The sequence below is a fragment of the Aethina tumida genome, chromosome 6 (assembly GCF_024364675.1).
Source record: "Aethina tumida isolate Nest 87 chromosome 6, icAetTumi1.1, whole genome shotgun sequence".
NCBI lineage: Eukaryota > Metazoa > Arthropoda > Insecta > Coleoptera > Nitidulidae > Aethina > Aethina tumida.
In genome coordinates this window covers 15623625-15647839 of record NC_065440.1, presented here as the reverse complement: position 1 = coordinate 15647839, position 24215 = coordinate 15623625, and the positions used below count along the sequence as shown (strand labels likewise).

General features: G+C 35.0%; 1 protein-coding gene across 3 annotated transcripts in view; it reads left to right on the top strand.

The window, feature by feature from the left end:
- LOC109605634 (optomotor-blind protein) overlaps window positions 1–14213 on the top strand; it is a 54754-nt gene extending 40541 nt beyond the window's left edge. For all 3 annotated transcript variants that reach the window (XM_049969184.1, XM_049969183.1, XM_049969185.1), the window contains 4 exons: window positions 7217–7363; window positions 11255–11331; window positions 12208–12395; window positions 12477–14213. In XM_049969184.1, the coding sequence (XP_049825141.1) occupies window positions 7217–7363; window positions 11255–11331; window positions 12208–12395; window positions 12477–13231 (1167 nt within the window). In that variant the 3' untranslated portion in view covers window positions 13232–14213. The remainder of the gene's footprint in view (window positions 1–7216; window positions 7364–11254; window positions 11332–12207; window positions 12396–12476) is intronic.
- The last annotated feature ends 10002 nt before the right edge of the window (window positions 14214–24215 follow it).

The window sequence follows — 24215 nt, the reverse complement described above, 5'->3', positions numbered from 1 at the left end:
CATTAATAATTAAAATCGGACGCGAAACTGGTCGAGGGCTGAAGAGGACGAGAAAGGGAAAGTCGTACCGAGGTGGGGCGTTACCTTCTGGCGCCACGGCGTACCGGACGACCCGCGACCAGGTAACGGATCGCGTACGATCATTTTCGTCGACGGTTGAGATGCGAGTGTTTTTAATCCCCGGGAACGTTGTTAATTTTGTTCCCCGCATATTTCGGCCGGGATTGTCGGATTAAGCGGCGTAATAACCAATTAGTTGTTTGGGTAAAATACTTTGTACATATAATTAAGTCGCCGTCAGTTAATTGTGGGCAATTTGGTTGTTTGTAATTCGATTAGGCGGGAGGGGGGGATTTGCCAACTTTGATTTTGAGTTTTATGATTATTATTTGAAACCAGCTAATTAACTACAATGGATTGGTGTGGAACAATGGGAATAATGTTTTGAGAATCTTTTTAATTTGATACGGAGGAACGTTTAGTATTGTGGCCCGCATATTTGAAGAATTTCGACATTGAAGAGCGTAATAAACAAATTAGTTTGTAGTTGGAACGTTCTGTACACATAATTAAGTTTAAAACGGTTAATTGCATCAAATTTTGCACTCTGCTGATAATTTGCCTGTTTGTTTTTTGTATCTAATTTGTATTTCCGTCCAGTTGTTGTTGGAAATTGAGAAACTTATATATAAATTTATATTTAAAAGAATGAAATTTATTTGTTTCAAAAGCTCTCTAAATAATGTTTATTAAATCACAATATTTTGATTAAACATTGCATGTATTTTGTGAATGTTTTCAAACATAACTATTACATACCATAAATTAGTTTGAATGAATATTTTATTCAGTATAAACCAAAATAATTTGACTAAAATTAAGAATTATTCAACTTTTCGTATAATTTATTAATGTTTTAAAAAACATTTTATACCATTTTTTATGTAGTTTACAAAAGAATATCAATTAAAAAGTTTAGACACAATTATTATCTTTGAAACAGTTTTGAAGAATATTATATTCTGAATGAATCAAAATAACTTGATTATATAAAATTATTCAACATTTTATACAGTTTATGAATGTTTTCAAACACAATAATTGTCTCTAAAGTAGTTTTGATAAATATTTTACTCAGAATAAATCTAAATAAATTGATTAAAATGAAGAATTATTCAATATTCCATATAATTTATTAATGTTTTAAAAATATTTTAGACAACTTTTTATGTAGTTTACAATAGAATATCAGTTAAAAAGTATAGACACAATTATTATCTTTGAAACAATTTTGATGAATATTTTATTCAGAATAAATCAAAATAACGTGATTATATAAAATAATTATCCAACATTTTATACAGTTTACAAATATTTTCATACACAATTATTGTCTCTAAAATAGTTTTGATGAATATTCTACTCAGAATAAATCAAAATAATTTGTTTAAAATGAATTATTCAACATTTCATATAATTTAGTAATGTTTTAAAAAATATTTTAGACAATTTTTTATATAGTTTACAATAGAATATGAATTAAAAAAATTAGACACAATTATTATCTTTGAAACAGTGATGAATATTTTATTCTGAATAAATCAAAATAACTTGATAAAATAAAATAATTATTCATTATTTTATTTATGTGTTCAAACTCAATAATTGTCTCTAAAGTAATTTTGATGAACATTTTACTAAGAATAAAGCAAAATAAATTGATTAAAATGAAGAATTATTCAAATGTTCATATAATTTATTAATGTTTAAAAACACAATTTATACAACTTTTTATGTAGTTTACAAGAGAATATCAATTAAAAAGTTTAGGCACAATTATTATGTTTGAAACAGTTTTGATGAATATTTTATTCAGAATAAATCAAAATAACTTGATTAAATAAAATAATTATTCAACATTTTATACAGTTTATGAATGTTTTATACACAATTATGGTCTCTAGAATAATTTTGATGAATATTTTACTCAGAATAAATCAAAATAAATTGAATAAAATGAAAGATTATTCAACATTTCATATAATTTATTAATGTTTAAAAATACAATTTATATAACTTTTTATGTAGTTTATAATAGAATATCAATTAAAAAGTTTAGACACAATTATTATCTTTGAAATAGTTTTGATGAATAATTTATTCTGAATTAATCAAAATTACTTGATTAAATAAAATAATTTATGAATAAGTTACAGAATTTTAGAGTTGTTTTATGTGGTTTGAAATTAAAAGCACTGATTTATAATATAATTATCACTTCTAAAACAGTTTTTGATGAATATTACATTAATTTAACTTAGTTGAAATGAATTATTCAACATAATTTAGACAGTTTTTTATGTGATTTCGTGGTAACTTTTAATTGTGAATAAATATTTTGGACCTTTTTGTTTTTGGCTCCGTTTTAAAGAGGACGTAAGAACATTTCTCCTTACTAATTAATCAATTTACCAATTATTTAAACAAATAACTTAGAGATAGTAGTAAATTTGTTTTGTTACTTAATTATTTTGTTTTTGTCTCATCAGCACAGCAACGTTCCTACATTAAACTATTGCTAATTATTTGATTATTAAGTGGGAAGGAAAGTCGAATCCGTCGTTCATTTATTTTCAATTTTTTTATTTATAATCTTCTGCGAATCCCCGAGAGATATAGAAACGGTCCGCGGCGCAAAAACCCCGATAAACGCCGTGGACACAGTTATAAAGTTGTCGGCGTTTTTGAAACGGCCAGATCGGCCGATTCAATAACGTGAATCCAAATGGGAAAATTATGCATGTACGCGGCCAAATGAGCCGGTCCCCCGAGAGTGGCGAGCTGACTCGCTAATTATCCATGCGAAAGAATCATTTTAATATTTCTCTACCTCACACCGCGGACCGGGGCCGTAAAATATAAATAATATTTTGGCAGGCGGCCCCGTTCAAACGTCCCGCGGTCTCCCCGGCCACGCATAAATTTCCGTTCGTCGAACCACCGCCGAAACCGCCGCCGAACGTCGAGGAAGGAACGGGCCGGGCAACGGCGTGGAACTGGCACGGTCCCCCCAGGGCGTTACACAAGCCGGCAGGAAGTCTCGACATCGATCCTGCTGGCTACTTCCTTTCTACCACTGGTGTGCATTCTTGGAGGCGACGCGCCCTCTCTACGACGCACCCCACAACACGTGAAAACATCCGCGATCCACTCGCACGACCCCCGGTCCGGCTCCGACTCCGAGATGATGGTGCCCCCGGCTCGTCTTCGGAGCGTCCCCGTCCGGGGTGTCGCTGACGTATCGATTCGCCCCAATAAACCACCTACACTACAACACCCAAGCCAATAATTGAGTTAGACCGGATTACACTAATCCCCGTTGTAAGCCTTGCTCACTCCAAAACCCCCAACGCAAACAGATACCCTTCAATTTAACGCCAATAGAACCTCCCCGCTTTCTCCCGACTCCAATTCAGCCTCGGTACTATCGCACCGATCTTCCGAGAAAAGGAGCCAGCCACAAAATCCGTACCGATCTAAGAGGCCGGGAGTAATTACGCTAGTTAGTACCGCGTAAATTTCATGAATTGACGTCACGTTTTCGCTGAAATCCGCATCAGTCACCCCTCCCCCCTTCCCCCGTTTCTCAAACGGTACGGAGACCACACAGACACGGCGACGTACTCACCGTACAAATCATCGGGGCCGATCGGGCGCACCGCAACAACGAAACAGGTTCTGCCGTTTTATTCATCCGTGCTCGGACTTTGGGAAAATATGCGAGCGCCCAACGGAGACGTCATTCATTTTTCCTCGTGTCGGTACGACCATTGAAATGAGATGCAATGGTTGGAGGAAGAGATGGTCTTGTATATTATATTTGATGGGACTGTTTGTTTAATTGAAAAGTTTGATGATCCTTGTTCCTCTAATGTTGAAGGTAGTACCAATGCCATGAAGTTAATTTGGAAGAACAACTGTAAATATAGCAATCTGCCACTGAGAAACGAGAAGTAATAGTTGAAGGAAGAGATTCTTCCATACATCTTTACACAAATTCAACATTATTAATCTTCACTGGGCCAATTTATTCAGCAGAAAAATCATGGAAGAAGGAAAAGGCTGGTTTGATACCCTGTTCTCCTCTTCCACTTATTCTCAAGTTGAGATGAAAAGTTATAGTTTATTGCCATGAAGGTGGTACCAACTAATTGACCAGAGAAGTTAATTTAGAAGAACAACTGTAAATGTAGCAATCTTCCACTGTGAAACGAGAAGTAATAGTTGAAGGAAGAGATTCTTCCATACATCTTTGCACAAATTCAACATTATTAATCTTCACAGGGCCAATTTGTTCAGAAGAAAAATTATGGAAGAAGGAAAAGGCTGGTTTGATACCCTTTCCTCCTCTTCTACTTATTCTCAAGTTGAGATGAGAAGTTATAGTTTATTCCCATGAAGGTGATACCAATTAATTGTCCAGAGAAGATAATTTGGAAGAACAACTGTAAATATAGCAATCTTCCACTGAGAAACGAGAAGTAATAGTTGAAGGAAGAGATTCTTCAATACATCTTTAGACAAATTCAACATTATTAATCTTCACAGGGCCAATTTGTTCAGAAGAAAAATTATGGAAGAAGGAAAAGGCTGGTTTGATACCCTTTCCTCCTCTTTTACTTATTCTCAAGTTGAAATGAGAAGTTATAGTTTATTCCCATGAAGGTGGTACCAATTAATTGGCCAGAGAACATAATTTGGAAGAATAACTGTAAGTATAGCAATCTTCCTCTGAGAAACGAGAAGTAATAGTTGAAGAAAGAGGTTCTTCGATATATCTTTACACAAATTTAACATTATTAATCTTCACTAGGCCAATTTGTTCAGCAGAAACATTATGGAAGAAGGAAAAGGCTAGTTTGACACGCTTTTCTCTTCATCCACTTATTCACAAGTTGAAATGAGAAGTTATTGTTTATTGCCATGAAGGTAGTACCAATTAATTGTCCAGAGAAGATAATTTGGAAGAACAACTGTAAATATAGCAATCTTCCACTGAGAAACGAGAAGTAATAGTTAAAGGAAGAGATTCTTCGATACATCTTTACACAATTTCAACATTATTAATCTTCACTGGGACAATTTGTTCAGCAGAAAAATTATGGAAGAAGTAAAAGGCTGGTTTGACACCCTTTTCTCCTCTTCCACTTATTCTCAAGTTGAGATCAGAAGTTATAGTTCATTGCCATGTAGGTAGTATCAATTAATTGGGCGGAGAAGTTAATTAGGAAGAACAATTCCGTAGTAAATCGAACCAAGGCCCCAAAAAAACAGTCAGAATTCCTGATATCCAAACAAAACCACTTCCGAAACGTCTCAAAGCTACCGTACAGATAAGCCCACAGTCGCCCAAGCAAATGTCAGTTCGGTACCGCCCGCCGGTGGCCGCGACTAGTACGCCGTGCGCCTGTGAGATTTTAAGTGGACTTGGCGGACCGAAGTGATAATGTTCGGCTTAAATGGTGACGAAAACCCGAGTATGAAACGGTGCCGGCCACTTTCCTGCACGACAATCACCTTGATGTGTGGGGTCCGAAAGGACTGTGCGTATCTTAATTGACCAATAACGAGATTCCGGGCATCGAAAACCGTACCGGGCGAAACACGTCCAAAATGGTTAATTGGGGTGAATGTTGCGTTTCGACATTTGAATTTCCTATTCGGGTCGCTCTTTGATCTCTCGCCAGTTTTATTGCGTCGGCTCCGGCGAGGCAGTAAAACAAAAGTATGCAGGTCGGTTTTATGAAGCGCCACCGACCGCATCTAGCGTGCGTGTAAAACCGGTAGCACTCACCGATTCGGATTTTATAATTCCGATGGCATTAAATACAAATGCCGGCCTCTTTTTCCCAGTCTGTGCTATCTTTATGTGGTTTCGGTTGATTGTCGTACTTCGGTACTGCTATCGGTGGGGCACTTTTCCATTTTACGTCGCCTCTGGTCGGCCACTGGAGTTGATGGGGTTGAAAAATGTCCGGAGAAAAAGCTCTGCCGTTTACAATCGGCCGTACGGTACCACCTGTGCAAAAAGCGGTACCGGAAATCGAAATTCCTCCAGATATGTCACGAACGGACAGCTGATGCTCTTTGTTGCGGCGGAGTCCATTAATCGTTCGCCATCGACGGTGACACAAGCAGGAATAAATTTTAATCCTGCTGCCTATTGAATAATTAAAAAAAAATCCACACCTGCATGCGACGTCGGCATATTTTATCCGCGGCCGTAATGAATTACAAATTGTATGTAACCTTAAATAATAACGCTAATTATTATTTATTTATACGGAGTAAAACTCAGTTAACAGCTGTAATTATAAATATCAACTTTTATCACTGCGTCTTTGTCGGGATGGAGGCTTATCTCTTGTTTGTGTTTTGTCTTGGAGCGTGATAAATTATGTGTTTTCAAGTACGAGCTTTTCCAAAATGAAAAAAAGCTCGGTCGTGTCAATCTAATTGTTTGTGGAAAAAATCGTTTCCTTACTTGTTAAGCGGTGGCTTCAACCTGTTTCCCCTGATAAATATACAATGTATTCATTTCCATGCAATGTAAATCGGGGCATTTGAATCGTCCTCAGACCCACCGCCGAGCATAATCTCCGTATATTTTAAATATATTTCAATCTATTTGTCCCACTTTGGGATTTATGTGGTGGAGCAACGTAAGACTGATCTCCAAGTCTAAGTCCAAGTCCAAGTGTCGATGCCTCTCTAATTGGTCCCAATAAATTGGAGGCGCCATATTGATGAAAGTACCACCAACAACAGCTGAGTTAAGGGCAAACCAGCGATTCACACATCGGCAAACGGAGCGAGGGAACGAAAAACCCACAGGTCGAAATCGCCCGGCTAATATGTTGTCAGCGCCGTCCAGTAAATTAGCCTCTGCCGGTCGTAGATTAGCCGAGCCTAATTATTTCGTTAAACTACTGCTCGGCGGCCATTTAAAGCGAACCAGCGAACCCGGTTCCCGATTTGCATACGTACCGATTTTATCTGCACGTCTCATCACGACCGACTTGAAACAAGCGTTTTCCCAAGACCCATGCCATCTGTTAGACCGATTAGATTCGTTTAACATTTTATGTAGAAAAAAAATATGTAAGTACGCCGCGATTGAGACTGAAGTGAAACGTTTTTTGTGTTTTTGTTACAGACGATATTGAATTCGATGCACAAGTACCAGCCCAGGTTTCATCTAGTCCGAGCGAACGACATACTCAAGCTGCCCTATTCGACGTTTCGCACGTACGTCTTCAAGGAAACGGAGTTCATTGCGGTTACTGCCTACCAAAACGAAAAGGTGAGTGCCAACTTCTCTGGTTGCCTTACAGCGACCCTCCTCCTCTTCCACCTAATCTTATGTTGAGTTGGGAAGGCCAATTGATTGGCCAAAGAAGTTAACTTGGGAGAACAACTGTAAATATAGCAATCTTCCACTGAGAAACGGGAAGTAATAGTTAGAGGAAGAGATTCTTCGATACATCTTTACACAAATTCAACATTATTAATCTTCACTGGGCCAATTTATACAGCAAAAAAATTATGGAAGAAGGAAAAGGCTGGTTTGATACCCTTTTCTCCTCTTCCACTTATTCTCAAGTTGAGATGAGAAGTTATAGTTCATTGCCATGAAGGTAGTACTAATTAATTGGCCAGAGAAGTTAATTTGGAAGAACAACTGTAAATATAGCAATCTTCTCCTGAGAAATGAGAAGTACTAGTTGAAGGAAGAGATTCTTCGATACATCTTTACACAAATTCATCATTATTAATCTTCACTGGGCCAATTTGTACAGCAAAAAAATTATGGAAGAAGGAAAAGGCTGATTTGATACCCTTTTCTCCTCTTCCACTTATTCTCAAGTTGAGATGAGAAGTTATAGTTCATTGCCATGAAGGTAGTACTAATTAATTGGCCAGAGAAGTTAATTTGGAAGAACAACTGTATATATAGCAATCTTCCACTGAGAAACGAGAAGTAATAGTTGGAGGAAGAGATTCTTCGATACATCTTTACACAAATTCAACATTATTAATCTTCACTGGGCCAATTTGTACAGCAGAAAAATTATGGAAGAAGGAAAGGTTGGTTTGATACCCTTTTCTCCTCTTCCACTTATTCTCAAGTTGAGATGAGAAGTTATAGGTTATTTCCATGAAGGTGGTACCAATTAATTGACCAGAGAAGTTAATTTAGAAGAACAACTGTAAATATAGCAATCTTCCACTGAGAAACGGGAAGTAATAGGTGGAGCAAGAGATTCTTCGATACATCTTTACACAAATTCAATATTATTAATCTTCACTGGGCCAATTTGTACAGCAGAAAAATTATGGAAGAAGGAAAAGGCTGGTTTGATACCCTTTTCTCCTCTTCCACTTATTCTCAAGTTGAGATGAGAAGTTATAGTTTATTGCCATGAAGGTGGTACCAATTAATTGGCCAGAGAAGTTGATTTGGAAGCACAACTGTAAATATAGCAATCTTCCACTGAGAAACGAGAAGTAATAGTTGGAGGAAGAGATTCTTCGATACATCTTTACACAAATTCAACATTATTAATCTTCACTGGGCCAATTTGTACAGCAGAAAAATTATGGAAGAAGGAAAGGTTGGTTTGATACCCTTTTCTCCTCTTCCACTTATTCTCAAGTTGAGATGAGAAGTTATAGGTTATTTCCATGAAGGTGGTACCAATTAATTGACCAGAGAAGAATTTAGAAGAACAACTGTAAATATAGCAATCTTCCACTGAGAAACGGGAAGTAATAGGTGGAGGAAGAGATTCTTCGATACATCTTTACACAAATTCAACATTATTAATCTTCACTGGGCCAGTTTGTTCAGCAGAAAAATTATGGAAGAAGGAAAGGATGGTTTGACACCCTTTTCTCCTCTTCCACTTATTCTCAAGTTGAGATGAGAAGTTATAGTTTATTTCCATGAAGGTGATACCAATTAATTGGCCAGAGAAGTTAATTTGGAAGAACAACTGTAAAAATAACAATCTTCCACTGAGAAACGAGAAGTAATAATTGAAGGCAGAGATTCTTGGATACACCTTTACAAAAATTCAAAATTATTAATCTTCACTTTGCCAATTTGTTCAGCAGAAAAATTATGGAAGAAGGAAAAGGCTGGTTTGACACCCTTTTCTCCTCTTCTACTTATTCTCCAAGTTGAGATGAGAAGTTACAGTTTATTACCATGGTACTACCTACTTATTAATTGGCCATCTGTAAACAGAGAAACTTGGAGGAAGAGATGAATTGCTTGAGTTTGTTGGCGCAGACAATTAGAGCCAGATAAAACTAGTTAGACCAATTAATGCGAGGGTTGCACAGGTGGTCGCACCGTACTGAAAAACCAAACGCCGTCCATCGTTCGTATTTAAATTCAGATAATAACAGACGAAATTACAGGATACGACACAAAAAACTAGTCGGCGATGGTTCTCGGAACAGGCCGTCGCAACCGTGCGGCTCTAATTATTCGAGTTGTAGCGGCATTTTTTCCACACACTGACATTCCCGGTGACAGATTTCTGGGAACAATTAGCGCGCTGACGAGATGCGCGGGTACGTTTTTGATTTTTCGGTTTGCGGCCGCGGCACCAAATTAGATCGTTATCTCGTGTTAATGCCGGTGGAGTTTCTACGTAATTACAGCCACCCAAAACGGTTTTATTGCCCGCCGAGGTGTAATGACGCGTTAATTTTCCAGTGACCTATGACTCGGGCTTCGTGTAGGTCTGGAGCTGGTGACACAAGTATGATGACACCTGGGCATGGGCTTGCGACAAACTGTTTCGGTTCGTCCAACGGTGGGCGATCGAAATTGGGTCGGTGACGTAATTGCGTAACGAAGACAATTACTGGGTTTTTATCCAGGTGATTTATGGAGATGATGTGGCTCCAAATTGCTTCGAACCGTTTAGAAATGATGGCATTATGGAGATGTTATCGCAGCACAACTATTGCGCATTAAGTTTACTCCTTCTTAAGCTTCTAATGTGCTTTTTATGTTCTAATACTATTAAAGACTTCTTCTTCGCACATCATGCTGTCTTCTTCTTGTCTTCTTGTTGTGTCTTACATCTTCCAAAGGGTTTAAAGAATTCAATTTTTAAAATTTAGTCACTCATTAAAGAAGTCTTTTATCTTTGCTGACCTTTAAATTGATATTGAAATCATTCAGTAATGGTGTAAAGAAGATATTATCAAGGACACAAGACAATTCATATTAAACCATCTCCTTACATCTTCCAAAGTGTTTTGTAGATTCCAAGACTATTAAAGAATTCAATTTTCAAAATTTGGTCTGTCGTTAAAGAAGTCTTCTATCTTTGCTGACTATTTTGTCCTCTTCCAGCTGAAAACCGTTTAATTAATATTGAAATCATTCATAAATGATGAAATAATGAAGATATTATCAATGTCACAAGACAATTCATATTAAATCTTCTCCTGGTACCATCCAAAGAGTTTTCTAGATTCCAACTCTATTGAAGAATTCAGTCTTCTCTCCACGCCGACCAACTTGTTTTCATCCAGCAAAAAAACCGTTAAATTAAAATTGAATGGTGTCGATGGGAAACAGTCTTCGACCGCTCATTGTCCAGATTAACACTGACCTTCCAATAACAATTACGTTTGTCTTGTTCGCAAGAAAAAAAAAAAGACGCAGCCACCATACATGATTAAATGTATCCGTTGGCCGCATATTGAGATGGTGCTGGTCGTCTTTTTTCTGCCCGTCGCCAGCCAATGGTTAATAAGTTGATGGTCATTTGTCGTATTTGAGCCTATTAAAAGACGCCACGGAAAAAAAGAACATGTGCACTTAAGTCATTATCACAATGAACAATAGTATTTAACGACCCGACATAAAATAGCACTCTTCGGTACGAGATAATGGCTTTATTAATTTTGATTTATTTAACGCTAAATGCCGCTGTGCCGTTTCGAAATGACATCGGAACACATTAGGGCATTGTTTATGATATATTTTTTCCTTTCGTTTGTTAACGGCACAATTTTGCTCCGTTTGGTGTTAATGGCGTACCGAGACGTACGGTACTCAATTATTTTTATGCGTTCCCGATGACTGTTCGGAGCAGATGCGTCTTTAATTATAGCTTTTCTAACTCGATCACTTTGCTAATGTAGTTTTTTTTTTTCGTTGTTGCAGATTACCCAGCTCAAAATCGACAATAACCCATTCGCCAAAGGATTTAGGGACACGGGAGCCGGCAAACGTGAAAAGAAGTAAGTATCAAATCCGTTATAGTTTCCGTTATCGTCCTTTAATGCACTTTGCCCTCCTGACGTTTTCAATAAAACCTCAATTTATTCGCATGCTAACAAGGTCTTTGCGGCGTCCCCCCTGATAATTTTCGGCTTTGCAACTTTATCTTGTTAGATGTAAAATATGCGGAGCGGTCGCTCCCTCGCCCAGGAAAACGTGGATCTTGTAAATTTAAATTAAAAGGTCCACACAACACAGAGAAAATAAAGTCGTCATTTAGCTAAACCATAGGGTGACAGTATCGCATTAAACTGGGCGACATTTGGTTAAGGTCACGTCTAATGGAAGGGTGGTGATGATAGTCTTATTTGCATATAAGCTGCGCCGATATGCCCAACGTTTAGACAGGACTCCAACTAAATTTATTCGCCACCGCTTCCTTTTCCTTCCTGCCTCCTTCGTTCCTAGATGAGACAAAAAAAACTGGGGCGAACAATCGATAGTCCCAGCCTCCTTAATCGCATCAGGCAACGAAGTAAGACAATCGCCGTCGATTGATCGGCGACTGGAAATTGATACGAGGCGACGGGAAACGTACCCCCCCCTTCGCCCCCTAACCGTTGGTGCAAGGGAAGCAATTGAAAAAGGGGTGCAGTGAAATCTAATTGACCGCACGCTGGAGATAATTATAGCCGGGTAACCTTTTCAAGTGACGGAGGCATAAATTTTCCTCGCCTTTTTTCGCGCGACGTTTAACACCGGGTGACTCACCACCCATTCTCCGGAACGGAAACTGTTTAGGCTTCAACGAGTAGCCGACAATCGGATGGGGAATTGTCACAATTGGATCATACGAACAACAAATTTTATAATTTTATTTTTATCTATTGTTTCAGACAAGCCATGCTCGCTCAGAGGCATACGGACGATAAAACGTCTCATCCATTGCCAGCCAGGATGTCTGCTGACAGTTCTACTGTGTCCAAGACGGATGACAGTGAACTGGATGTGGTCGGCACAGCCGACTCGCCCAGACCTTCCTTGCATGCCTCCACTCCTGTGGCGTCGTCACTCAATCACTCAGGTAAGGATCTGTTGTTTGGTTTTGTCTTCCAGAGGCGCCATCTTGGAATTTTGTCTAATGTTGGTGTATTTGTTGTTGCAGGTGCGGAAGAGGACTCGATAAGGCGACGACTGCACGAGGACTCCGGCTCAGAAAGCAGTTGCTCCGAATCCCCGGGCAGCACGGCCTTCCGGCCCCGTCCCTCCAGCCCCAAAGACGCCGCCGGCCCGTCGAACAACGCGTCCGGCGAGTACCCCAGCCCCAACATCAGCGTGGGCCCCCCCATCCACCCGCCGCCCCACCTGTTACCGTACCTCTACCCGGGCGCGGCGGGGATGTACCACGGGGCGGCCGCCTCGCACTTCCCGCCGCCCCTGAGCCTGTTCACCGGCGCCCACAGTCCGGCCGGCATGAACCCCAGCCTGCTGTTCAACGCGCAGCTGGCGCTGGCCGCCCAGCACCCCGCCCTGTTCTCGCACTACCAGAACCTGGCGCACCCCAACCCCCACACCACCGGCCACCACCTGAGCCCCACGTCGCCCATCCACAACCACCTCAAGGGCGGGCACCGGTTCACGCCGTACACCCTGCCCAACTCGAACACGACGCCCGGCGTCAGCTCGAGCCCGCTGGGCAGCGCGTTCGAGACGGTGACGCCGAGCTCGCACACCAGGTCGCTGAGCAACTCGCCCAATTCGACGAGCAAGCTGCGGGGCGGGTCGCTGTCGCCGCCGCTGAGGCCCACGTCGGTGTCGCCCAAGCCCGAGGCGGCCAGCAGCAGTCCCAGCGATCTGAAGAGCATAGAGAAGATGGTGAACGGTTTGGACGTGAAAAAGGTCGAGGACATTGAGAAGTAGTGATAATCCGCCATAGAGTTTTTAAGTTTCCAATTACCGTACTCCTGGTTACACACAAACCCAATGCAATGTCGTTTGTACGATCCGTGATCCGGGGGGACACCCCCGCCCTCAAAAATAAAAAAAAGGATAAACCTAAAAAGTGCTCAGTCGTTTTAGTGACTCAAAATGGGGATTTGACGTATTTTTTACCCAAAAGTGCTTTTCATAACGGCTTCAAAGTACAAAAAAAATGTGTATGTTATGTAAAGAAATTAAATCTCGAGGTAAATTTCATTTTTTTTTTTATGAAATGGTGCTGTACAAAATCGTTTTAAAAATAATTACTTCGATATTTATTGAATGCAGTGCAATACTTTTTTATTTTATTATTATTATTATTTTTTAAACACACAGTGGCAAACTACAGTGGAGGACTTTGGAATTCGGTTCGAGTCGAGGCGACTTTGTGATAGGCTGAGTTCCAGGGCCGCTCTTTATGTATATACTTGTGATTTTTTGTTTTAATTAATAGACTATCTCTACTCTGCTTTTGTATAATAATATACATAGTGTTCCTTTTTAAATTTAAATTGTATATAAGGTGTAACATATAAAGTTTAAGTTGATTTTGTAAATAATCCTGTGTTGAAGATTGTATATTGTAAAAAAAAAACTAGTATAATATCTAAAGTTATATTCAAAATTATTTATTTCAAACACGATTTAGTTCCTTTTATGTGAATGAACACGCAGATAGTGACAAAATCAATGAAAATGTACATAGCAAAATAATGTAAAGAAATCAACGCTTTTACGTTTTGAAAAACGAATACCAGTTCGAGAGAGGTATGTTTTTATTTATTTTGTTGGCATAGAAACTGGTCTACCACTTTTTTTTTTTAAAAAAAAAAAACAATATTGTAACAAAGTAGACTATTGTGAACTGTGGATTTTGTGTAAATGTCCTAAGTAATTTTAAGAATAAAAAGTTATTCATACACACAGGCTTTCATTATTTTAATTAAAATAAATTCCTGGGGGTAAGTGCAAGAAAAAAAATGAGGTTAGAATAAGGTAAGTGTTACAATTAAACACAATTCAAAGTTTTGTAAAATATCTTTCATTAAAAGATAATTTTTTTTAATTAAAATACATAACTGAGGATAAGTGCTAGAAGATTTTGTTAAAATTTGAGGTTAGGACGAGGTAAGTGTTATAATTAAACCATTCAAAGTTTTAAATTAAGGTAATATAAAAAAATATTATCTCACACATTAATTGATTATTGAATTGAGGGTAAGTTCTAGAAGGTTTTGTTAAAATTTGAGGTTAGGACGAGGTAAGTGTTATAATTAAACCATTCAAAGTTTTAAATTAAGGTAATATAAAAAATTATTACTACACAGATTTGTATTATTTTTATTACAATACATAACTGAGGATAAGTACTAGAAGATTTTGTTAAAATTTAAGGTTGGGACGGGGTAAGTGTTATAATTAAACTATCCAAAGTTTTAAATTAAGGTAATAATAAAATTATTATCACACAGACTTTTATTATTTTAAATACATTATTGAGGGTAAGTTCTAGAGGATTTTCTTAAAATTTGAGGATTTAACGTGGAAAGTGTTATAATCAAACTGTTCATAGTCTTGTGAACTATCTTTTATTAAAAGATAATTAATAAGGTAATTTAGAAAATTATTACCACTCATACTTTTATTATTTTAATTAAAATACATTATTGAGAGTAAGTTCCAGAAGGTTTTGTTAAAATTTGAGGTTAGGACGAGGTAAGGGTTACAATTAAACTGTTCAATGTTTTGTGGAATATCTATTTTTTATTATAAGATCATTAAATAAAGGTAATTTAGATACTTTATACCACACAAACTTTTATTATTTTAATTAAAATACATTACTAGGATACATACTAGAAAGTTTTTTTTTTAAATTTGAGGTTGGAACAAGGTAAGTGTTACAATTAATTGTTTTAAACCTTTATGAAATATTTTTGTTAGACGATTAAAGTAATTTAGAAAATTATTATTTAAGTTAAAATACATTACTGAGGATACGTTCTCGAAGATTTTGTTAAAATGTTAAAAATGTAGGTTGGAACAAGGTAAATGTTACAATTAAACTATTCAAAACTTTGTGGAATATTCTTTATTAAAATTAATTAGGGTAATTAGACAATTATTACCACCTAAACTTTTATTTTTTTAATTGGGGTTGGAATAAGGTAAGTGTTAGAAGGTTTTATTAAAATCTGAAGTTAGGACGAGGTAGTGTTATAATTAAACTTTTCAAAGTTTTGTGAATCAAATTAAATCAAATTAAATTAGTTTAGAAAATTATTACCACACAAACTTTTATTATTTTAATTAAAATACATTAATGAGGGTAAGTGCTAGAAGGTTTTGTTAAAATTTGAGGTTAGGACGAGGTAAGTGTTTTAATTAAACTATTTAAAGTTCTGTCTGTATTTTATTACAAAATAATTAAGTTAAGGTAATTTTAAAATTATTACTACACATAATTTTTTTATTTTAATTAACATAAATTACAGAGAAGATTTTGTTAAAATTTAAAATTGGAACAAGGTAAGTATTAACAATTAATTCATTTTAGTAGTTTTTAAGATTTTTTATTATAATTCCACTGAATTTTAATTATTCCAATTATCCTAAACCACTGAAGGTAAGTGTTAGAAAATCCAGGTTAAAACATGGTAAGGGTTACAGTTAAATGTTTCAGTAGTCCTGTAGAATATTTGTTGTTAGTTAATAATTAAATTAAGGTAAATCTTTTATTATATTCCACAGAATTTTAATTATTCCAATTACCCTAAACCACTGAAGGTAAGTGTTAGAAAATCCAAGTTGGTACAAGGTAAGTGTTACAGTTAAGTAGTTTCAGCAGATCTATGGAATATTTTTTATTAGTTAATAATTAAACAAAGGTATTTATAGAATTATCTTTTTATTAAATTCAAAGTGGATTGCAGAAATGTTTATATAATTTAATTATACTGGTGATAATAAAAGAACAGTTTAAATTAATATCAAATATTTATGACTGCAATAAAAATAATTTATCATTTTTTTTTTCAATATTCATAATATATTTGAATTAGAACCGTTTTATTAATCAATAAAATAAATAAAATTGTTTGGTAATAACACAAACAACAAGAATGTTCACTTACTCTGTATAATTATGTGATAATAACAGTTAAATCTTACAATTAAATACCCATTTTAAAAACCTAATTCTTAAACTAAACTTCAAAAACAAGGCTACATAAATATTACACAAACTCATTTTATCTACGATCTAAATGTACCAGTTTCAGAACTGTACACCACCAACATATTAACACTGATACATAATAATTCAGCGCTTGTTCCATTGCAATATTCTCGTTAGCATTGTATTTATTGATAAAACCTTAAACTTCCCCCGATTTCGTCGTATATTAGTGGCTTACACACACGGCGCAATCGGGCATATTTTACATCGACTATTTGCCATTTATTTATTGCCTACAATAAGGCATTAGCCAGAAAGAAACATAATGCTGAATGTATGTCAAAGAATGTTGCCCATATATGCCACACAGAATAATGTAATGTAGTCACCTACGATTCTTGGTATCCGACGACATAAAATTATGGAAGCTAGCCTTCGCCTGTTCTTTGTTTGGTCGGGGATTTTGGCGGTGCTCCGCCACCCTCGGGGGGAAAAAGTTGGTGGTGGTTTGTGCGGCACAATTCGGATGCAACGCGAAGTGTGATTATTCAAATAGTGTCCCGACGATGGCCGATCTTTATTCAAATCGAGAAAAAGTCAAAACCGGTAGCCCGGTCGCATTATCTGAGATCTTTATAACAGTTTTGGTCCGGTATAAATAGTCGGCGACACTTTCGGCATTTAAATTATTTTGATAAAAACATCCGACCTTTTTTCCAGGAATGCGAGGGAGAATGGGTGACGGTAGGGTACCATGTGCATCAACATTCAGTATTTGTATTAGTTTTTCGGCAAGAGTAGATACCTACTTTACCATTACATATGTCAAATTATTAAAACACTTCACAGACAATTTTTAATTAATTAAATTATTAATTAACCAATTAAAATTATAAAGTAATAGTTTGACATAAGTGTCGGTAAAGTAGATAACTATTTAAAGCCTACTAACCATTATTTAAAACAATTCAACGCATCCACCATTATCTTAATAACACAGAAACATCAAAAACTAAACCATTAATTAGAAAACTAAGACTATATTACTCACTCTTGTCCTTGAAAAGGTCTCATCAATAAAGCATTTGAAGTTTCGTAATTTTTTTTTTAGGGGCGCGATAAAAGTGGCAATAATATCACAAATTAACAGTTGACATGGAAACTGGTAATTACCACCCGTAGCCTTAAATTGGTTGAAAATCTGTTCGGTAACAAAGTTTATCTGAGCCGGTGAGTGTGGAGGTATACAGGAGACCGGAATACCGCTCATTAGTTAAATATTTATGCTTAATCTGGTATTTGTTAAAAGTTAATAGCCGACGAGGGCAGTGGCGCTTCGCTCGCCTTTTACGCCGTTCGGTTTTCACTGTGATCTTGACCAATCGTGGGAAATTAATTTGTTACCTGGCCAACGTTTGTTACTTTGTTCTAATTTTATTTTTTCTTGTGGTGGGTTTGTTTGTTGTTGCAACTGGCGACAGTTTCCACGTTGTGAAACTGTTGGTAAATATTGTTTTACAACATGAGTTACAAAAAGCTTCAGGAAATATTATAAAACAGAGACAGAAAAGCAAGTTCTTGCTTCATAACTTAAGTTAGAGAAAACTGTGTATAAAAGGATACAGTAAATATTATAAAACAGAGACAGAATTGTAAAACTTTTAATTTTGATCAAGATTTATATGTAAAAGCTGTTGATGAACATTGTTTTTCGTCACTACTTAATCTACTCAAGTTCTTGCTTCATAATTTAAGTTAGAGAAAGCTGTGTATAAAAAGCTTCAGTAAATATTATAAAACAGAGTCAGAACAGTAAAACTTTTTATTTTAATCAAGATTTACAATGTGAAAGTTGTTGCTGAACATTGTTTTTCGTTACTACTTAATCTACACAAGTTCATGTTTCATAATTTAAGTTAGAGAAAGCTGTGTATAAAAAGTTTCAGTAAACATTATAAAACAAATAAAAACAGTAACACTTTTTATTTTGATCAAGATATACATGTGAAAGCTGTTCCTGAACATTGTTTTTCATCACGACTTAATCTATTCAAGTTTTTGCTTCATAATTTAAGTTACAGAAAGCTGTGTATAAAAAGCTTCAGTAAATATTATGAAACAGAGACTGAACAGTAAAACTATTTATTTTAACCAAGATTTACATGTGAAAGCTGTTGCTGAACTTTGTCACTACTTAATCTCCTCAAGTTCCTGCTTCATAATTTAAGTTAGAGAAAGCTGTGTATAAAAATCTCAGTAAACATTATAAAACAAATAAAAACAGTAACACTTTTTATTTTGATAAAGATTCACATGTGAAAGCTGTTGCTGAACATTGTTTTTCGTTACTACTTAATCTACTTAAGTTCTTGCTTCATAATTTAAGTTAGAGAAAACTGTGTATAAAAAGCTTCAGTAAATATTATGAAACAGAGACAGAACAGTAAAACTATTTATTTTAACCAAGATTTACATGTGAAAGCTGTTGCTGAACATTGTTTTTCGTCACTACTTAATCTACTCAAGTTCTTGCTTCGTAATTTAAGTTAGAGAAAACTGTGTATAAAAAGATTCAGTAAATATTATAAAACAGAGACAGAACAGTAAAACTTTTTATTTTGATCAAGATATACATGTGAAAGCTGTTGCTGAACTTTGTTTTTCGTCACTACTTAATCTACTCAAGTTCTTGCTTCATAATTTAAGTTACAGAAAGCTGTGTATAAAAAGCTTCTTAAACATTATAAAACAGAGACAGAACAGTAAAACTTTTTATTTTAATCAAGATATACATGTGAAAGCTGTTGCTGAACATTGTTGTACGTCACTATTTAATCTACTCAAGTTCTTGTTTCATAATTTAAGTTAGAGAAAGGTGTGTATAGAAAGTTTCAGTAAAAATTATAAAACAGAGACAGAACAATAAATCTTTTTATTTTAATCAAGATTTACAAGTTCATGTTTCATAATTTAAGTTAGAGAAAGCTGTGTATAAAAAGTTTCAGTAAACATTATAAAACAAATAAAAACAGTAACACTTTTTATTTTGATCAAGATATACATGTGAAAGCTGTTCCTGAACATTGTTTTTCGTCACTACTTAATCTATTCAAGTTCTTGCTTCATAATTTAAGTTAGAGAAAGCTGTGTATAAAAAGCTTCAGTAAATATTATGAAACAGAGACAGGGCAGTAAAATTTTTTATTTTGATCATGATTTACGTGTGAAAGCTGTTGCTGAACACTGTTACAAGTTTTTACTTCATAATTTAAGTTAGAGAAAGCTGTGTATTAAAAGCTTCAGTAAATATTATATATATACAAAGATAGAAGATTGTTTTTCAACACTACTTAATCAACTCAAGTTATTTTGTAACATAATTCAATGAAAGCTCTGTTTAAGAATGTTCCAACAAATATTACACAAAAGACACATAGAAGTAAAATTTTTATTATCATCGAGATTTACATCTGAAGGATGTTATGCACGTCCATCCCTTAACTGTGCACTTAGGGAAATCCGATATGTTGGAAGCTTAATGGACATTTTAACTGTGTAACCGGGGTCCGATGTATGACATACGAGTGGATCAAAAATTAATCGGCGATAACCGAAGATAAAGACGTCAATTACATTCTACTGTTCCCTCAGGACAAATTGTTATTTTCCAAATCCGGGATTAGGGAAAATTGTGGGGAACGCGTACGAATCAATCGGTCAGTGGTAGAACAAATGTGCTTTTATATACATCCCTAAGTCGTCAACCCTCATGGACAAGTATTAGTTTATTTTAAATTATTGGAGGGGTAAATTCGGAGATGTGATTGGAATAAATGGAATAAAAGTTTAAAAACTTGAGGAACCGGTTCTTTGACGAGGTACAAGATTTAAATGGGTGTACGCCACTGTTAGCTTAGGTCGATATCAAGATATCGGTTACGTCGAGGATCTTTTAGGGGTTGTAGATACAATGCGGAGATAAATCCGTCCTACCACGTATTAATGTACATCCATTTGTTTCGACTCCAGATGTCCTGTTTTTATTTACACAACCGACAAATTAATAAACACAGTAAACTCGTTCTCAGTACTTCGAAATTTCAACCCCCGACACTTAAAACCCGAATCCGCGACATAATTCCATCCGCCCATTGACAGATGGTGTTCCATGGGCAACGAGGCGCGAAAACAGCGCCGCCAACTAAGTGAATTACCCACGGACCATAAAGCGAAATTTCGGCGACGTGTTTTTTTGTGTGCAGCGCGACGGGGTGTCGCGTTTTCGGGGGTGGTTAAATGAGCCGGGCTTCGCATGATTTTTGAGTTCGCGCGTCATTTAAAACGCGATAAAGAGGACGCCCGCCGCGACGTGCGGAGGTGATCTATGTTCCCGGGGGTGGCTGGGGGACGCGTCGGGTCGCGGGGGGTGTCGTTCGATTCGTTCCGGCCTCGTGGACCTGCCTAATTAACTTAGTGTTGTGCGTGTGCGTTGAGGAAGCTCCAAAGGCTGGATGATGGATGTTCCCTGTGTTTCATCCCCTATTTTTTGTAAATTCATTCTCTTTCTCTAAAGTTAAACTACAACACATATAAATATGAGTTATAAAATTATTTATTAATGGTTAAGTAATCAATTTTGGTGACAAATTTCTATTTTATCAATGACTTCTTCCGTTTGAAATACTCGTGCAACAAATTTCATGCATTACGCAAACGGATCAAGAAACCGCAATTAAAACCAACCCAGTGCAAATTTGTATATAAATTTAGTACTGCGGGAAATCCCAAAAGAATTCCTCGTAAAGGGGAAGTTATATAGATAAATTGGCGATTGTTTATATCCCTTTTTGATTAACTATCGCATATCTTATATTATTAAATTTGTACCGTTAAATGTTGACCACATGGCAATTTAATTAACACATAAAATATTCAAATTTTTATAATACGTTAAAATATCTAATAATTTTATTTTTAATTTGACACATAAAATAAACCACACTGTATACAAGAATATAATTTTATATACAGTGTGGCCCGCCTAAGATGTAACTTTTATTAAACTTAGGTTTCAATAATAAAATATAAAATAAATATTTTACCACTTAAAATAAACCACACTGTATACAAGAATATGATTTTATATACAGTGTGGCCCCCCTAAGATGTAACTTTTTATTAAAATTAGGTTTCAATAATAAAATATATAAATAAATATTGAATTTAATGAAATCAGTGATGTCTACTAATCAATGAAACCAACTAAATGGTAGTATAAAATGTGAAAAACATCCGAGAATAGATAATAGACTTAAATAATTAGTTTTAAGAATCGCTTTAGTGCTAATTTAAATTTCTATAGAAGTGTATAACTGTGCGGTGTCACGGTGAACCTTGTGTAACAGACGAAATTGAATTACTGCGTCTTGTCGGCACTATAAATTAAATTAATTGTGAGAACCAATGTGTGTTAGGACATTATCTGATAGTTTCGGGGCATTTTTGGCATTTCATTTCGTCTTTTACTTAGTCGGAAGGATTAAATTCATTAGAAATATAATAATTTCCATTTTTTACACGCAGATTTATTAAATATAATAATTTTTTACATGGTGTGTAGGAAAATTTTATTGGAAAATTTTAATTGTACCTGTTGATATACAATATTTTTATGGCATGAAGAGTTTTTTGATTTTTAATAATTAAATTTCGAAAAAAAAGTAATTACATAAAAAAGTAAATGGGCCACACTGTATATTTAATATAATTTATTCAAAGGTAAATAAAAAGTAATCACAAATATATACATTTTACTTGATTTTAAGAAGTAAAATCATTACCAAAAGGTTAAATTTTAATTAATCCTCAGATTTATTAAAAAATTATACATTTTTTGTCATGATTAAATGGAAAATTTTATTGGAAAAGAAGAAAATTTTAAGTTTACCTGATGATGTATAATATTTTTATAGCATGGAGAATTTTTAATATCCATCTTTTAATTTTTAATCATTAAAATCCGAAAAAAAAAATAATTACAGGAGAGATTCCATCTTAAATGGGCCACACTGTATATTCAATATATTAATTCTAATGTAAATAAGAAGTAATCACAAATATGTACATTTTACTTGATTTTAAGGAGTAAAATCAAAACCCAAAGGTTGATTTTTAATTAATCCTCAGATTTATTAAAAAATAATATTTTTTTTTTTCATGATTAGAAAGAAATATTTATTGGAAAAGAAGAAAATTTTAATTTAACCTGTTGTATATAATATTTTTATGACATGGAGAGTTTTTAATGTCCATCTTTTGATTTTTAATAATTAAAATCCAAAAAAAAAAAAATTAATTACAGGAGAGATTTCATCTTAAATGGGCCACACTGTATATTTAATATAATTTATTCAAAGGTAAATAAAAAGTATTCACAAATATATACATTTTACTTGATTTTAAGGAATCATTACCAAAAGATTGATTTTTAATTAATACTCAGATTTATTAAAAAATAATATTTATTTTTTCATGATTAAAAGGAAAAATTTATTGGAAAAGAAGAAAATTTTAATTTTACCTGATGAGAGTATTTAATATACATCTTTTATATTTTTAATCATTAAAATCTGATTCAAAATTAATGAATACAGAAAAGTTTCTATCTTAAAGAGGCCATACTGTATATTTAATATAATTTATTCTAATGTAAATAAGAAGTAATCACAAATATATACATTTTACTTGATTTTAATAATTAAAATCGTTAGCAAAAAATTAATTTCTAATTTTTTCTCATATTTATTTAAATATAATAATTTTTCATGATCAGAAGGAAAATTTTATTAGTAAAAATGGGAATTTTAATTCCGCTGATGTGCATATCGAAAATTGTCTCCAATTTGATTGAAAGTACGTTTTGTTACGTTATTACATCCTTCACTGAATGTTACAGAAAATAAACAGTTACTGAACAAATTTGGAACACTTTTAGGCACAGAAAATCGAATAAATTGAATAAACAATGTAACAAATGGGCAGCATATTAAATAATTTGAATCACCTGTTTGAATAAAACAAATGAACCAGCAAATCAATCACCATAAAACATAACACATGATAAACAAACAATTTTTCCTAACGCCATATAAAGGAACGGCCTCCGATGTACTCAGAACACGGGACGGTATGAATCAAATGCAAATATTATAATTTACAACGGACAATTGTTTGTTATTATCGCAAAATAGCGTAACCTTGCATTGTTACCGCGGCTGATTTATCGACAGTGTCTCCACCGACCAGCGTTTTGTAGCCTTTAGATGCCATTATAAGTTATCTAATACCGAATTAAGGTGTATCAATTATTAGATCTCCCGGCGGTGGTTTTAATTAATAGTTCGTGATAAGATCTGTGTTTCTCTGAGTGTCTGTGTGTCTCTGTGTGTGTGTGTGTGTGTATGGAGAAAAAGAACGGCCGTATTTCGCTCTTTCGATACGTGTGCGTTGTCGATTGAAAAATCACACCGCACCAACATTTAGAATGTTTAAATGTCGCAGACGCGACACAATCTATTATTTAACGTTACGGAACTTTCTATTGCCCGTTTTAGATACTCTTAAGTTTTCTTAAGATTTCAGTGTAAAGAGTCGTGTATAAATCATGTTCATACTTCACTGGTTTCAGCGGAAAATGATAAAATGTACGTATGCCCATAAGTTATAACGTACCCGATAATTTATTCA